Genomic DNA, 18,974 nt, shown 5'->3' with positions numbered 1-18,974 from the left:
TATGTAGACAATGTACTAAGTACTCAAATAGTTTGATAATCAAAAATAATATTAAATTATTTGACAGTCATTAACAGTGCGCGCGTATACAACATAAATGTAGTGATGCAAAGTAAGCATAAAAATTGTTATTTTGTCCATATTATTGTCATTTACCGCAATTATGTAGCACAATTTCAACGAACGAAAATTTAGTAAGTTCTACATATGTGCGTCGTCATCTCATGAAATAAATTCGTTACACTTTTAGCGCAAAACTTAATTAGTTTTCGCAGTTTCTAAAATTTGTAATGCACTAACAGTGATATTTCAAGCAGAGATTTAAACGAATGCAACGACATTTTAAAAGGCATTATCAATTTTTGGTGCACTCTGTACATTGTTATACTGTGCAACTGTGTGTGTACCAACGTTTAGTCATTGGTAGATACATAATAGTATCTACAGACTGTTCACACACGTTCAGTACCAAGCGTGTGAATAGGCCCGTAGTGTCTTCGCGTGCTGTTTAGCTGATATGACGATACATTCATGATCACGGCCGTTTTGCGCGCAGTGTATTGTTGCAATAAATCGTTTTTATTTCATTTTAGTGGGGAAAATTGTCGTCAGTCTTTGCTGTGATCCGTCCGCAGTCTGTGCCGTACTGTTGTCGTGCTGGATAGTACTTGCGAACGCTAATCATGTATCATAGGTAGTCGTCGATATCGACGGATTCTTTATTGTTTCGTCATCGTTTTGTCCGAGGAAATTGGTGTTAGATTATTATAATCTAAAAAATTGTACACTTTGCTTGACAAGAACATAAAACGAATCGGACACAACATTATTGGATACGTCACTTTTACCGAACAAAGTAAGTGTAGTTTGAAGCTTTTATTTTTAAACTTTTCACTAACCCTGACCTTATTTTACGAACTTAATCCTTTTTTAGACTTCTAACTTCCTATATTTATTTTTTATTAGACACACCTTTTCATAGATCTATTTAATTGGCCTTAACAGTAATTTGTTATTATTGTCTTTTCAGAATAAATTAAATTTTATTGTTATTTGTTTATTTCTTATAAAACTAAATTTACTTTTGTAGTTTTTCATGATTATTTAAATTTTGATGTAAAATGTGGTCATCCTTCATCCTTAATTTATTCTTATTGGAGTAAAATTTTAAACTATATATGTTTATATATCATTTGTTGTTATTGAATTATTGTATTCTGGTAGGTATGAAACTTTGAAGTATTATCAATATTTCTATTATGCAGTTGTTATCTACCCAAAAATATGACCTGGCCCAGTTGACATTGATTTAAATACAACATTTATTAATAAATAAAAATAAATATTATACTATAAAATAAAATTTCTATCAAAATATTTCCCTGTTATGCACTCCTTCATTCATAGTATTGAAATTTTCAATGAGATCTCTAGAGGTTTCTACATTTTTTACTAAATTAAAGTAGTTTTAAGTATAGTAGAAACTGTTTTCTATTTTAAGATGGCAACACTCTCTTTGAGAATATCAATTGTTGAAAAAAATGTCACTAAAACTATGCAATTTGATCCAACAACATCTGTGTATGATGCTTGTCGATTAATCAGAGAAAAAATATCTGAGGCAAATTTAGATCAACGTGAGTACAAAATAATGAGTTAAATTTTATATTTGAATTTAATTGTTTTAAGTTTTAAATTGCTTTTCTAAGTTTTATCTTTAGTATTGATTTAATTTTTTATTTTATGAATTGCTAGATAATATAAAAAGTTATTGTTGTAAGTAGTGCTTTATTGTATAGTTTAATTATATTCTAATTTTTAAGTTTAATTTTGAAATTGTGTTATAAGTATTTTATAATCCTCAAAATAATTATTTTTTATACAGAAAATTAAAAATTGTTTTTATTGTATAGCATATTAATACTTTATAAATATTTTAGCTAAAGATTATGGATTATTCCTTGCTGACGAGGATGTAAAAAAAGGAGTATGGTTAGAACCTGGACGCAATTTAGAGTATTATATATTAAGAAATGGTGTAAGTTTATTATAATCTATTTGTTTAGAAATTAAGCTAAAATTTTACCATAAGGTTCGACTGATCATAAAAAAACAAAATAATTGATATATGATTAGATAGTTAAAGTTTTCTGAATATTCTGAATCAATATATCCTCCTGAATCCAATTAATCATAGCTTGCTTTTACTATTTTATTAAATACATAAATAACCTTTGATTTTAATATTCACTTTAAAGTTTGAATTTTCCATACACCATTTATTAAAAAATTGTTGTTACATATTTTTTTTTCCAAATGTTTATCATTAAGTAGAATTATTAATTCTTAGCTTAATTGTATACATAATTCAATTTTTTATAAAAATGTCACTTATTTTCTGAGCATTCCAAGACCCCATATTTTATACCTTTGATGCACTTTTATGTTATATATTTGAATTTAACTATGATATTACAAAATAATTTTGTTTGAGGCTTTTATACGTAAATTTATTTTGTATTTTTTTTTTAATTTAAGGATTTACTGGAATATCGCAAGAAAATTAGAACATTAAAAGTCCACATGCTTGACGGTACTCTGAAAACTCTACTAGTAGATGATAGTCAACCGGTAGCTAATTTAATGGTTGTTATTTGTACAAAAATTGGTTAGTAATTCATTTACAAATTACATCATTTTATCATAGTTGTAAATACAATTTTTTTTTTTAGGTATTACTAATCATGATGAATACAGTCTTGTTAGAGAAAATCCCGAAGAAGAATTTGAAAATAAAGCAAATTTTGGAACATTAACATTAAAAAGAAGAAAAGATGATAGAGATAGAGAAAAAGACGCTAAAATGGAGCAGTTACGTAAAAAATTAAAAACTGATGATGAAGGTAATTTTTAAAATATTAGATATCTTCTCCTTTTTTTAAATAACAAACCAATTTAAAACTGAATCTATAATATTAATTATAAATAAATTATTTATTTAAAATTATTAATATTTTTATTATAGTTTTAATTTTAAATAATATTAGCCACAAGTGATCAATTTTTATTGTAATATAACATATAAAATATATTTAACTATATAATTGTATTTAATGAGTTTCTTGGACGGATTTTTCACTAAGTATTTCATTAATTCAGTATTAGAGTTTTAGTAATTGAAATTTTATCATTTTATTTTTATAATGTAAATCCTGTGTATTACTATGAAGGTATAAAGTCATAATTTGAATAAAATTAAACTTAATTTCTCCCCTCCTTAAAAATATTTCTATATAGATTAACATGTAATTTTCATCATAATTTGTGGTGTTTATGATAGAATTATAGGAACTAAACCCCTTCTTAATCCCTTTAGATTGTGCCTATGATAAAGTAGTAACTTATTGAATTATGAACAGTGTTATAATAATTTAATGCAAAATAAGAATAAATATTTGTAATAATTCTAGTAAATTGGGTTGATCCATCTAAAACACTCAGAGAACAAGGGATTGATGAGGGCGAACCAGTATTATTAAGAAGAAAATTCTTTTTTTCTGATGGAAATATTGATTCACATGATCCAGTTCAATTAAATTTACTATATGTTCAAGTAATACATAAATTTAATTACATAAAAACAAATAATTTTAATAATAATACACTTATTATTAATTAAAAATATAATACAAAATTTCAGGCAAGAGATGCTATTTTAGATGGTACTCATCCTGTCACAGAAGAGCTGGCTTTACAATTAGCGGGCATTCAAACTCATATACAGTTTGGAAATTATTGTGAAACTAAACATCGACCCCCATTTTTAGAGTAAATATTTCAAAGTGATTGTTAACAAAATAATTTTTTTTTTTAGATTTTAAATTTGAAACATAAGAATTAAGGTAAAACATATTAAGATGCAATTTCCGTTGGTGTGAAAATTAGTATAGTATTAGTTTAGTGGATTAATTAAAAAAATTTTTTTAATAAATATCAATTATATGAAATTGGTTAAAAGTGCAAATTACTAACAAGAGGAGGTCACGTTGATAGGATTATTGATTTTCAAATTCCATTGAATATATAGTTACTCTTATTTAAAATTTTTTGTCAATGCTCCCTATAAATGAGGAAAATCGATTTTGAAAATTTAAACTACCTTAAATAGGTTTTTTTATCTTCCGGCAAGCACAGCATCCTGTTGGCAGATTGGTAATGAGCATACCACAAGTGCTGGAAGTGCGCGAATTTCGAATCATGTACTACAATTATGCTTATTGCATTTTTTTTAAAAGCATTTATATAATTTTGTAATTATTAAATTATATTTTTATTTTAACATGATGTTTAATTATTTTTCTTAATTTGTATATAAAATAGTTAACTTTATCATTCTTCATTTGCTCAATTGATCAACCCCCTCCCCTAAATAAATGTATATAAACTGAATTATAATCGTTAAGTTTTATTTTTTTAATGCGTGAAGTTTTAATTTTAATGGATAAAATTATTTACATTAATAATACTATACAGGGTGATTTTTTTATCATAACCCACTCAATTACTTGCAGAATAATAATAATTTAAACATTTTTTTTTTTTATTATCTTTAATTACACATTATTCTTGAATTTTTAACTATGTAATACTTTTTAAGTTCATCCCTTATGCCTTGGAAGGGGGTCAACTTTGTTTTTTTAAATGATAACACATATTTTTAATTTAATAAAATGTTTGAGTTTTTAATTTAATAGTAAATGGCATTTGAATTTTTAATATAACTTAATTCGTTTATTAGATATAATCATTTAAAGTTTCAAATTTTTGAATTAATATACAGGTATAATACACAAGGGATTACAAATACAGGTAGCTAATTGATTTTTTATGACATCGATATTAGCAGGTACACAGCATTGTTATTATCAATGATAGTAAGGCACATTGTTATGAGTTTATAAATACACTAACTGACAATACAGAAAGTATATCTATTGATAATCATAATTGATAATAAACAATCCGTGACTGAGACAGCAATGTCATAAAAATCCAATTAACTACCTGTATTTACAATCCCATGTGTATTATACATGTATATTAACTCAAAATTTTGAAACTTTAAATGTTTATATCTAATAAGCTAATAAAGTTATATTAAAAATTCAAATGCCATTTACTATTAAATTAAAAACTCAAACATTTTATTAAATTAAAAATATGTGTTACCATTTAAAAAAACAAAGTTGACCCCCCTCCAAGGCATAAGGGATGAACTTAAAAAGTATTACATAGTTAAAAATTCAAGAATAATGTGTAACTAAAGATAATAAAACAAAAAAAGGTTTAAATTATTATTATTCTGCGAGTAATTGAGTGGGTTATGATAAAAAAATCACCCTGTATATATATAGTATATTTTATATTATAAAAAATACTTTTTAAAATGTAAAAATTTAACATACTCCGTGTAATTCAAACTTCTCATTTCTAGTGCTTAAGACACATGCGTTACCAATTTGCCAATAGGATGCTGTGCTTGCCAGAAGATAAAAAAAACCTATTTAAGCTAGTTTAAATTTTCAAAATCGATTATCCCTGTTTAAAGGGAGCATTGACAAAAAATTTAAAATAAAATAACTATATATTCAATGTAGATTAGATTCATATAACTCTTGAAAATCAGTGATCCTATCAACAAGACCTACCCTTGTAAAAGTTAAAAATAAGTGCAAAAAGTACATACTAATTTAAATATTAAAAAAAAAAATGTTCCATTGTTTTTAGGGTAATGAAACTGACATATTAATCAATATTTTTGCCCATTGTTATATAAATTAGATAAAAATGCTATAAAAGCAAAGTCATCAATAATTTTAATGTAATACTAATTTTTTAAATGTTAAAAATAGAAGTACACTTAATGATTTATTTTATTTGATTATGTTTTTATACGATATATTTATTTTAGCCTAAAAGAATTTTTACCTCAATCTTACATTAAAATAAAAGGAATAGAGAAAAAAATTTTTATGGAACATAAAAATCATATTGGTTTATCTGAATTAGACGCCAAAGTTCTTTACACCAAAACTGCACGATCTTTACCTACATATGGAGTCTCATTTTTCCTTGTGAAAGTATGAAGTTAGTTCACTGATACTTAGCAATTTAACTACATGTGTTTTTTTATTTTATTATAGGAAAAAATGAAAGGAAAAAATAAATTAGTTCCACGACTGTTGGGTGTTACAAAAGATTCAGTTTTACGTTTAGATGAAAGAACTAAAGAAATACTAAAAACATGGCCTTTAACAACAGTACGCAGATGGGGAGCATCCCCTAATACTTTTACTCTTGATTTTGGAGATTATTCTGATCAATATTACTCAGTACAGACTACGGAAGCTGAACAAATACTTCAATTAATTTCTGGTTATATTGACATAATTTTAAAAAAAGTGAATAACTTTTCATTTTTGATTTTAGTATGTACTTTATTAGACTTAATTATAAATTTATTTTTAGAAAAAATCAAAAGACCACTTTGGAATTGAAGGTGATGAAGGATCAACAATGGTGGAAGACAGTATTTCTCCATTAAAGTAACTTCTGTGTTTTATTAAACTCTTATCAAAATTATAGATGTGTTAATAATAATAATAATAATAAAAATATTTTTCTAGAGCTACAATTTTACAGCATGAAAGCAGCCAAATTGGAAAAGTTAACACAGAATCTGTAGCTAAACCTGCTGTAATGAGAGCTGGAGCAGAAGGCAAGTCATTTAATAAAGTTTTACTGAATATCACTAATAGTAAAAATTTTTTTCATGTAACAATATATAGGGCCTGGATTTAAATGCATTTATAATTTTTTATTTGAACCATTTTGAAGGGTTTCAATTTTGTGCAATTTTGTTGTAAGAATATACAAAGTAAGTGGGTCACAATTTTTTTCCTCGCCTTTATCCCAACTTTAATCTTCTGAATTTTTTTGGGTACTTTTTTCTTAAAATTATTTTTATACTTACGGTCTATGAAAATTACAGAAATAATAATTTTTTAAATAATTTATTGAAAAAAATTTATTTTTCTTTTAAATTTATGAAATGTAAAAATAATAATGACTTTTAGAGAAGATTTTAAGAAAAAATTAAGTAAAAAAACATTTTTTAATGTTTAGTAATAAATTTTTACAAACTTTAAATCTATAATAAATTTACTTCTGATAATTAATAAAATATTTGTTTACCTTTTTTTCTTAAACCTTCTTTAAAAATTTTCATTATGATATTTTTACATATTTTGTAAAAAAAAAAAATATCAATAAATTAAAAATATATTAATTGATAATATTTTCATAGTTCTAAAGTACAAGAATAGTTAAAAAAAAGCAACATAAAATATTTAGGAGATTAAAAGTTGTTAGATTTGTGAAACATCATGAACGATTCTGGCAAAGAAATATTTCTTGTTTTAAATCTCCTAAAAGTTATAACCTTAGTGACAACACATTATCAAGTTTTTCGAGTCAATTAATTGAAGTTTGTACTGTCTGATGATATGTTAAATATAACTTAATGACATTTTTTATGCATATAAATCCAGAACCTAGTAATAAGTAATTACTAATATTTTTTTTTAATCACTTGATTTTTAGTTTTAGTTAACACAAATCTTAACAATACTGATTAATTCAAACTTTTAGCTTTAAGCTTGTCTAAACATTTTTAGTTACTTCATTCCTTCAAAAATATATATAAAAAAAAAAAAAAATGATTACCACTATATATTTAGGGCTGAGTGTAGAAATTCAAACATTAAAATATTTACCAATTGTTTTACCAAAAATGAATTTTTTATTTTTTCTTTTACATAAGTTATAGTATATATATATATATATATATTTATTTATTCTCTTGTTAATAAAATAACTTTTTCAAGTTTTAATAACTTTTTGAACGCCAAAATATAAATATTGGTTTTTGTAAAATGCCTATTGATTAGTTTTTTTTCATTAAACAAAAATAATTTAATATTTTGTTTTAAAATAAAATATAAATCAGTAAATTTATTATTATCACCTCAAATTATTTTTGTATGTCTTTGGTCTATTTTTAATTTATCTAAAATAAAGAAATCTAAGCAAAAAAAAAAATGTCTTAGAAATTATAGATAACAAGTCATCTTGTCTTATAATTTTACACTGAGATGGAGAACAACCTGTTGTGGATATATCTTAAGGTAAATGGTAAAGGCCAAATTTTGAGTTTACTATGTTATACCCTGCCCTTATTTTTACTTTTAGTAATTTTTAGTCTATCCTGGTTGCTCATTATTATGATCATTAAGATTTGTTTTTTTCAATACTCATAGTATATTTTAACTTTCTATTGAACTGTGTATTCTATACTATTATATAGGTTTATAGTTTTTATGTGGTTGTTTTAAAATTGCATGTTTAAAATACTTAATGTTATGTTGATAATTTTTTAACTTTTTAAATATTTTTAATTAATATACTGCTTAATTGCTAAAAACATGTATTACAACCCTGGTAATTGTTATTATTAATGTACATTTTTCATAGTTTTATAAAATTTAGATACTGAAAAATGTGTTAGCAATTTTTTTTCAACTTTGATTTTTTAATATTTATAAGTTGTAACATTTGAGCCTGAAGATATATAATCTTTATAAAAATAGAAAAAAACATTGCTAACAGGTTAATCAGTGTCTAATTTTCATGCTTCAGATTTCAGTAGATATTTGAAAATTGTTTATTTATTGGTACCTGACTTGCATTTATTACAAAATATTGAGTTCATTATTATAGTACTAGCATCAATATAAGTCATTATAACTAATTACAGACATTAACCTAACTATATTCAGATTTTAAAATGTATCTTTGTTTTACGATTTTTATGTTAAAATATTTTTATTCCTATTTACTGAGGAATTTTGTTAGTGTTGGAAGGTAGCTTCTACAACTTTTTACCACAAAGATTTTAAATGTTAATTTTTCTAATTTACATAAAGATGGGTATTATAATAATAAGTTATTTTTTTAGGAGCAAGACCTTATGGCATGGGACATGTAAGTAATACTCAATATACTACTGTCAGTGGTCAGATTAACATTTCACATACTCCATATGTGGTAAAATACTTCAATTATTTTTGTTTAGCAAAATCTTAATTTTTGTATATTTATAGGCACCACAAAATAAACAAGTTAAAGTCTTAAGTGCACCTCAAAAAGCTTTATGTCAAACAATATCTGATAGTCAAGAAATCATAACTACTGTTGAAAAAGAATTGACTACAAAAACTGTCATTCCTGAGTTTGGTAATGATCCTGTAAGTAATACAATTATAATTTTTATTGGTTGTACAATTTTTTTTATTCATAACCTTTGTATTTTATTTAATATAGGTGTCAATTAAATTAAAAGAGACAACTATTGATTCAAATAAGCAAAATATAAGTTCACAAATTGCAGCCTTGAATGCAGCCACAGCTCAAGTAGTTACTTTAACTTCTGGTAACTTTGGATTTTGATATCTTACTTAATAAAAAATATGTGAATAGATTTTAAATAACTTTCATATATTTTTAGGAGAAGTAGATTACTCTAAGGTTGAAAAAGCAATTACATCTATCACTACAAATTTACCAGAAATGAGTGAACATGTGAAGGTTTTAGCTGCATTAAGCCCTTCTGGTGATCACTTACTTGATGCAACTCGTAAATTATGCTCTGCGTTTACTGAACTATTGAAAGCTGTTCAACCAGATTCAAATACTGTAAGTTTGACTACATAAATACTTTAAAAAAATTAACTATACAAATTAATTTTATTAGGGACGTCAAAATCTTCTTAATGCAGCCAGCAAAGTTGGGGAAGCATCTCAACAAGTGTTAACACAAATTGGAGATGACACTGCTGATGAATCGCGTGATATTCTGTTAAGTTTGGCAAAAGCTGTAGCCAATACAACAGCTGCTCTTGTAGTCAAAGCTAAAAATATTGCAGCAACAGTTGAACCTCAACATCAGTCTCAAGTTATTAGTGCTGCAACTACATGTGCTCTTACAACTTCTCAATTGGTAGCTTGTACAAAAGTGAGTAATATAATTTTTATATTTTTAGTGTAGAATGATTTTATTTAATATTAATTTCACTATGTTTTTGTTTTTAAGGTGGTTGCCGGAACTGTTGAAAATCCAAATTGTAAAGAACAATTAATGGCTGCGGCCAGAGAAGTAGCTATGGCTGTTGAAGATTTAGTTTCTGTTTGTAATTTATCAAAAAATGACCGTAATCAACATTTATTACAAGACTTATCAGAAGCTGCTCATCAAGTAACTACAACTTTAAATCAGCTACTAAATAGACTTCAAGATGCTTCCAGGTTTGTTTAACATGCATAATAGAATTATTACCTACACAAAAAATGATCAATGTTAAAATATTAAAAATTTCCATTTTTAATTAATTAAATAAAGTAACATATTTAAAAAACAGTAGCATAGTGGGGTCATGGCACAGTATAGACGTGGCATAGTTGGGACAAGTATAGATGATATCTGACAGTAATTAAAATCACTATCATAACAAACTCTTTGATGCAAATCTGTAGATAGTTTTTAATTTTAAGAAATTGATGGATTATTACAAAAGCAAAATTAACTACTATTTTTTGTACATTTTCGACTACCATTTGCATATAGAAGATAGGTCGTTGATACAAATTTTTTTTTAATTTATAGTATGTAACATAAGCTTTAATTTAACATATATTTATATGTTGCAGTATTTTTGGAACATTGTCAAAAGTTAAGTTGAAAAAATTGACTTTTGTAAAAAAGTTATTTTGAATTCCCCCCATGTGGGTAGGTAATGGTTAGAATTTCAAAAAAATATTAAATGAAAAAAAAATACCTTAGGTTTCTATTTAAAAAATAAATAATTTTTTTACATTCCTTTTTGAAAAAAGTTATGGCAGTTTTAAGAAAAAAAAAGTCAAAATTTAACGATTTTAAAAATTGTAATTTTTTGGGGGATTTCCTTCACTTACAGGGAATGAGGTAAATTTTTTCAATTTTTAAGGACAATGTCTTCTACTAGATACAATTTGTGATATTTTGGCATATTATTAAAATAAATCCAGTGAAAAAGTGATGACATAAAAAAAAATTAATATACTTTCAGCTTTGCATCAAAGCTAAAAAAGTTGTTTAACAGTTTTAACATTTTTGAACCATCTCAAAGGTATAAATGAGATAATTTGATTACTTTTTGTACTACTGTGATAATACCTTGAAAATATTTGATTTATTTTGAAATTAATCTAGAGCTGTTGGTGAAAGTCTTAGTAACTTAGTTGATATAGCAACTTCACCGGTGAATAAATCAAAGAGATATAATTCAGAAAAAACTTACCAACTAAAGGAATACTCAAAATCATCAAATGATACTGGTTTTGTTGATAAATCAAATTCTTTATATAATCCATTAGGTTAGTCAATATAAAATAAATATCTTATTAATTAATAGTTTATGTAATAAAAATATTTATATTTGTTTATTTCATTTTTTTAGAAGATACTGTTGATATTTCAACATTAAATAAAAAATATGAATATAATCATGATACGAACATCAACAATCAAAATTATGGTTATTTTAAATCTTCCCATGATTTCCAGTTACAAAACTCTTTAACTGAAACTGAAAAACAGCTAGTATGTAAAAATTAAGATTATTATATATTGAAATATTTTAAGCTGTCCAAAAGATCATAATCACAGTAAAAAAAATATTTAGATTATACAAAAGTTAGCGTCTGGTGGTTCTCGTGGTACTCAAGCATGTATTAATGCTGCAAGTACAGTATCAGGAATTATTGGAGATTTAGATACAACAATTCTATTTGCCACTGCTGGAACTCTTCACGCTGAAAATGAAAATGAAACATTTTCTGATCATCGAGAAAATATTCTTAAAACTGCTAAGGCTCTTGTTGAGGATACTAAAACTTTGGTGACCGGTATGTATTATACCAGTGTTATATATTATTTTATGATGAATCAAGTGTAAAAAATAATTTGTAAATACATTTTTTATCATTTAAAATTTTTATTCAACTTCTATATTTAGGTGCAGCTTCATCGCAAGAACAATTAGCTGTTGCTGCTCAAAATGCAGTATCTACAATTATACAATTAGCTGAAGTTGTAAAATTTGGTGCTGCTTCTTTAGGTGCTAATAATCCAGAAGCTCAAGTATGATTAAAATATTTTATTTCAAACAAAGACAATTGACATATTGTAATTATATCATTACTTTTAGGTTATGTTAATAAATGCTGTAAAAGATGTGGCTACTGCACTTGGAGATCTAATACAAGCAACTAAAGCTGCATCTGGAAAAAATATCAATGATCCTTCTATGAACGAGTTGAAGGATAGTGCTAAAGTAAACTATTTATGATACATATAAATCACCAAAGGATACTTTTTATTCATATCATTTTTATTAGGTTATGGTAACCAATGTTACATCTCTCTTAAAGACTGTTAAAGCAGTGGAAGATGAACACACACGAGGAACTAGAGCTTTAGAATCAACTATTGAAGTTATTGGTCAAGAAATTAGAGTAATTTTATTTCATAGATTTTTGTACTAGAAATTATTGGCTTTAAAAATTTTTCTGTTCGATTTAAATTATTACTGAATAAATATTAAAAGTTGATTAATTATTAAAAATTTAAAAAACTAATATATATATTTTACTATGTTGAAAATTTCATATAATAATCATATTTATTTCTTTGGTATATTTTTCTGTAATTTGTGTATTTTTTCTTGTGAATCAACAAAAAATTTTTTTATAATTTATTGAAAATAAAATAATTATATTTCTTTTTGTTTTTGCAAGTTAAATACATTAAATAAAATATATTAATGTCTTATTTCTTTTTTAGGCACTTAATTCGCATGAACCATATAAATCAACAGCATCAGTAGAAGATTTAGTTCGTTGTACTAAACCAATTACAATGGCTACTGCTAAAGCAGTTTCTGCTGGTAACAGTGGTAAACAAGAAGATATTATTGTTGCTGCTAATATGGGTCGTAAAGCTATATCTGATATGTTAACAGTTTGCAAAGTACTAATTATTGAAAATTCATGTTTTATAAATAACTTATTACATTAAAAAAAAAAAAATTAATAATTTTATTTAGGGTTGTAGTAATACTGTTGAAAATGCAGATTTAAAGATTCAATTATTAAAAGCGGGACAAAATATTGCTCATGAATATAGAACATTGTTGCAAACCGTGCTACAAATTGTATCAAAACCTAACTCTAGTACTGAAAATAAATCACAGCTGCAACTAATTTCTCGTTTGATTGCCCAATATGTCACAGAGTTGTTATCTGTATCTGAAATGATTAAAGGTATTATTTTTGATTACTTTATAAATAAGTAAAATGTAGAATCTATATATTTTTATTATTGCTTTTTTATATATTTTTGAGTTATTGAATTTTTTTTTATTAGAAATAATTTTACAATTATACTTTATTTTTTGCTATAATTAAGACTTAAATTTATAATTTCTTCTTATTTAAAGTTGTGAATCTGAGTTTTATTTTTTCATTAATTAAATAATGATAATTTGAAATTATTTCATGTATTAAAAACTAAAATGCACATATTTTTACATTTAGTAGTTATTAAATTGTATTTTTATTAAAGGTCATGATTGGGTTAGCCCTGAAGATCCAACCATAATTGCTGAAAATGAGTTACTTGGAGCAGCAGAATCAATAGATGCTGCTGCTAAAAAACTTGCTAGCTTACGACCAAGAAGATCAGTAAACGAAGTAAATCTTAAGAAATCTTTTAATTTTATGTTATGCTTTATTAGTTGATATTAATTTCTTCTTAGTTTTTTTAGAACCTTCATACTCTGTTGTTAAAATTTTAATTATTTTGTATAAACATTGCACAATAACTTGTTTAATTTAGATTTTTACAATCTATTTTAAGCATTATAATAAATTTTGGTTTTTTGTTTTCTTTTATAATAAATTAGAAAATGTCTTTTACATCATAATAATGATGTATGGTTATTCTTAATGTAACATTAAGTTTCTTTTGCACTTCATTACATATATATATAAATTATGTTATTCATTACTTAATACTTTTATATAAGTATAGATTTTGGCAAATATTGTTTATTGCTATTATTCAAAAAAAGTTTTTTGATAAATAATGTTTAGTATTGTAGTTGGTAATGAGACTCGTTAAATTGTGTTAAATTTATTAACAAATGAAAATAGAGGTATTAGTTGAAGTGTCTAAATATAAGCCATAAGTTGTACCAATGATGAAGACCTTTATCTATTAGTTTGATTAAACTACTCCATTCTAAACAATCATTCAATATTATTGCTCAGTTTTTTATCATTGTAAAGTATGCAAAAAAATCTGCTTTGGATTGTCCAAAACTGTCTTAAAGATCTGAAGCATATCCAAACTAGAAATGTGGTCTCTTATTACAAAACATCTAAGTTATTGAATTTTCATCTATGCCAACTATGTATCCAAGATATATTGTAATGTGTTATTCTGTTAACATATTTGTTTTCTACAAGAGCTGCAATGGAATTGAGTTCAAAACTTTCAAATTTTACATGTAATATGACTAGTTTTATTTAAATTTTTTTTTAATTATTGAAATTTAGCTTAAAAAGTTATATCTATTTATTTAACTTTAATATCACCATACTAATTACTAAATGGTTGAGAAATATTTTCACTAACTAATCATGTGATTCTGGTGATGGTTATAAATGAGTAAGCATATATCTCTATTTTGTACTAAGATTATTAATTAACTACTATTGCTGTTCTTTACAAATTTATCATATACTTATGCGCTTATAGATACTTACATTTAACTATATATTGTATTACAAAATCAATAAAATGTTCCAATTTTTACTTTACTGTTATTGTACTAATTTGAGCTTATTTTATATTATTTATATTTATTAATATGGCATAGGTTCCTTGGTGTTAGATATTTTTACATATAATACAAATACATTTAAATTTTTTTAATTACAGGAAATGGCAGAGTCATCATCTAATTTTGATGAAGTTATCTTAGAAGCAGCCAAGTCAATTGCAGCTGCTACTTCTGCCTTAGTAAAAGCTGCATCAGCTGCACAGCGAGAGCTTATTGATTCTGGAAAAGTAGGTTTTTAAATTATATTTTAATATTAAATTTAGATTTAACATTAAAAAAGAATGTTCTGTTGGTTGGGCTTATAATGAAATTTATTCAAAGTATTTTATGCAGTATTTATTTTAAAAATAATAGGTTAGTCGGCGACCATTAACTAGCTCTGATGATGGTCAATGGTCAGAAGGTTTAATATCTGCAGCACGTCTTGTTGCAGCAGCAACTCATAGTCTAGTAGAATCTGCAAATTCTCTTGTACAAGGAATATCAAGTGAAGAAAAGTTAATATCATCTGCAAAACAAGTTGCTTCTTCTACTGCACAATTGTTAGTTTCATGTAAAGTGAAAGCAGATCCAGATAGTAGTTCAACTAAAAGATTATTGGTACAGTATAGCTTTCAGAATTTGTTTTCAATATTAATCAAATAATAACTTTAAACTGTAAATTTACCTTAAGGCTGCTGGTAATGCTGTTAAACGAGCAACTGATAATTTGGTCAAAGCTGCTCAACAGGCAATTCAGAATGATGAAGAGAGAAGTTTAGTACTTAGTAAAAGAATGGTTGGTGGAATTGCTCAAGAAATAAATGCCAGGTACATTATTGTTTATATCTCACACCAAAATTAAAACTAGTAATTAAAATAAAAATCTTTTCTTCCAAAAATGTAATACATTTACCAGAATTTGGTGTTTTTTTTTATATTTAAAAAAAGTTGTTTATTTTATTTTAATTTTGATGCGTAGCTGAGAAGCTATTGATTTTATTCAGCTGTTGTTTTTTTTTTTTTTTTTTTGAGTCACTAAACACAATTATTCTGCTTCTACTAGATTCATTATGATATTTCAAAATGTATCTGATTGAAGCTATCAGCATTATTTGAGTTGTATTAATTTAGGTTTATTAAATGAAAATTATAATTAAAAAAATGTTTTTCACATTTATGATACAACTATTTTAATGTACCATAGATCTGAAGTTTTAAGAATTGAACGCGAATTAGAAGAAGCTAGACAACGTTTGGTTGTAATAAGGCAAGCAAAATATAAATCTAAGGGAGATGGAACAAGTCCTACAGATATGGAAAATGAATCTTCCTTTGACCATTATAACAGGTATTTTATCTTTTTATATTTGTTATTTTAAAACTAAAATGTTTCAGTGTTGTTGAATGAGTTTTCAGATTTATTTAATGTTTTCTTTTTGTGGTTTTTTATTTTTTGGACATTCTCTCCATAATATTATAATATTATTCTACATTTGTAATTTTGACTTCATTAATTTTCTGGTTAGGCTATGTTATTTTATATTGTACTTACTCAAATAAATTTAAACGATTTTGTCTTTCGTTTTTTAAAACTCTGACTTTTATCAATCTTATTAGTACAATTTTTTTTGAAATATTTTTAATTTTCTAAATACTGTTATATTTGTTTAGACATAGAGTAGTATTGGTTGAATTTCTGTAATGTAAATTAAATTTTAGTTTTAATACTAGATACCTATTAGGAAAAAATTTAAAATTTTTACCATTAATAAATTATATAATTATTCTGATAGAAATATTTAAAAAGTATCAAAATTAAACAAAAAAATTACCATTCCTTAAGTTCTTTTAACTATTTTAGTAAGTATGTTAAAATTAGTATTATTGTGTAATTGTGATATTATAAATCATAGTAGTTAATGATTGCTTTTTGTTTTTAACTTCATTTTTTTTATAAATATATCCAACTTCTTAGTGATTGATTAAAATTGATGCTAATTTATTTGTCTAAAATTGTATGTTTTTTGAAGTAAAAAAAAATATAAAGTAATTTTATAGTATTGATAACAGTTTGGATATGACTGGAGAGTTTCAATCAAATGCATACAATGTTTACAAATTGAACAACTTTAATGATGATACTAGTTTTAGTGATTTTAATGAAACATTCCATTCTGGCACAAATAAACTGTATTCATTTTCAGGTATTATTAGTTAAAGTTCATAGATATGATCTGCATTTGACTCTTCACAGCATTTAGTATTGCTGGGCCCTTCTTTCATATGTACTCTCAACTGTATATGTATGGCAATGAAATTCAATATTTTGATTTCTGCTTTACAAGTATCATATTGGCAGTATTAGTAATTTCTTTATCATACATTTTTATGATAAGCTTTTTGATTTCGATATTTTTATGCTAGAAATATATCCCTTTCATGATTACATTATAAAAATACTTTCTAAATTAATTTAAAAAATGTATGGCATTTATTTATAGTATATTTTTATTAAAGTCTAGCTATCATTACAATAATGTCAAAAGTATATCACTAATTATTTATTTGATAGTTTGGGGAACTTCATCATTACTTAAATGTGTATTTTTAATTATAATTAATCCTTTTACTTTTTTGTTATAAAAATATTTCAAAATTAATATTAGTAATTTTTTTAAAATCTTAAAAAAAATGTATTTTTATAATTTTAAGTAAAAAAAAAATAACAACTTTCTTTAGTATTTATTTTAAACTGAAATAATAATGGAATTATGCATAAAATTATTTAGTAAATGCTACATAAATCAATAATGTGAAGTAAAATATTCCTTAATGTTGCTCATCTATTGCTATTTAATGCTTCTATTATCATAGTAGCTTTTTTGAAACTAATATTTTTTACCATATTATAAATAGCCTTTAAACTTTCTTAATAAAATTGTACTTTGATAGTTGTACTTGAACATTACAAATAAAACTTGAAAATATATCAATGGTAAGTAATTTAGAAGTGATTGGTTTTGTCAGTAGAGAAATGTTGCTGTAGTTATATTTTATTTGTTCAATGCATGTATTTTTTAAACTAACCAAAATTACCTATCTAAAAGAAAAAATATTAGGGTTTTTACTTGTAATTAAAATGATGTTATTATTTTTTTAGACTCGAACCACAAAAATGTGTGTAATTCAACAACCACTTTTGAAAATACTATTAAGTATAACTGTTCAACTACAATCAATACAACTACTAAATCTTACTCAATGAACGAGTAAAAAGTTTTAATGAATCACAATCAGACTAATTAATTTCAAAAATTATTTTCAAATTATTTTAGGAAAGTGTTTGTGAAAAAGAATTTATATATATATATATCCAATGTTTTATTTTGTATTTCTATTTTATTATTGTGACTTGATTATTTTTCTTTGAAGACCTGTCTTTTTAAATTTATTTACTTATATATGTTATTAAAAATTGATTAGTTCCTAACAATTTAATTTTTAATTAACTAAAGTAATTTTTTTACTTAATGATTAATTATTTATTTATTATTGCGTGGTGTATTTTGCTTTTGCTATAAATCACTAAATTGTGTGAAGTAAATAAATATTTATTGTTATTATAGTATTTTCAATATCTAAATTCTAGTCAAAATATTATAAACTATTAATTAGTTATATTATTTTTAAATGAGCATTTTGTATTTTTGGGCAGGTCTCTGTTTTAAAAACCAATATTTTTATAAGAAATACTGAAGAAATAAAAAAATAAATTTATTACAGCTAGTTAAAATGTTAATCAATTCAATTATTTAATAGAAAATATTTATCTTATAACTTAAGTAATGTTCATAAATTATTATTTTAAAAATGGACTTATTTCCTTAAAATAGTTATAAGAAACCAGCTTTTATATTTTAGTTAAATCGTTTT

The 18,974-nt window shown here is 24.4% G+C and overlaps 1 protein-coding gene across 4 annotated transcripts; it reads left to right on the top strand.

Annotated features, from left to right (window-relative positions):
• The first annotated feature begins 459 nt into the window (after positions 1–459).
• Positions 460–18,397, top strand: LOC126898912 (talin-1-like). 4 transcript variants are annotated; one of them, XM_050673292.1, is made up of 33 exons: positions 460–856; positions 1,502–1,637; positions 1,756–1,776; positions 1,941–2,038; positions 2,539–2,668; positions 2,733–2,903; positions 3,471–3,613; positions 3,701–3,828; positions 5,972–6,140; positions 6,204–6,461; positions 6,529–6,605; positions 6,687–6,778; positions 9,077–9,165; positions 9,222–9,365; positions 9,442–9,550; positions 9,626–9,813; positions 9,872–10,132; positions 10,211–10,422; positions 11,366–11,529; positions 11,613–11,755; positions 11,838–12,060; positions 12,171–12,295; positions 12,363–12,488; positions 12,553–12,669; positions 12,998–13,183; positions 13,260–13,476; positions 13,778–13,905; positions 15,158–15,286; positions 15,414–15,659; positions 15,733–15,869; positions 16,246–16,389; positions 17,112–17,245; positions 18,202–18,397. In XM_050673292.1, the coding sequence occupies exons 2-33, from the start codon at positions 1,502–1,504 to the stop codon at positions 18,312–18,314; spliced, it is 4,758 nt and encodes a 1,585-aa protein (XP_050529249.1). In that variant the 5' UTR covers positions 460–856; the 3' UTR covers positions 18,315–18,397. The 4 variants fall into 4 exon arrangements, with proteins under 4 accessions (XP_050529249.1, XP_050529248.1, XP_050529250.1 ...); XM_050673291.1 differs by having other exon boundaries at positions 17,100–17,245; XM_050673293.1 differs by lacking the exon at positions 1,756–1,776 and having other exon boundaries at positions 17,100–17,245.
• Positions 18,398–18,974: the final 577 nt, after the last annotated feature.

This window comes from Daktulosphaira vitifoliae, unplaced genomic scaffold, assembly GCF_025091365.1.
Source record: "Daktulosphaira vitifoliae isolate Bord-2020 unplaced genomic scaffold, ASM2509136v1 Scaffold_2, whole genome shotgun sequence".
NCBI classification, from domain to species: Eukaryota; Metazoa; Arthropoda; class Insecta; order Hemiptera; family Phylloxeridae; genus Daktulosphaira; species Daktulosphaira vitifoliae.
The sequence above is the reverse complement of the archived record's forward strand: the minus strand, read 5'-3'. Positions and strand labels throughout refer to the sequence as shown.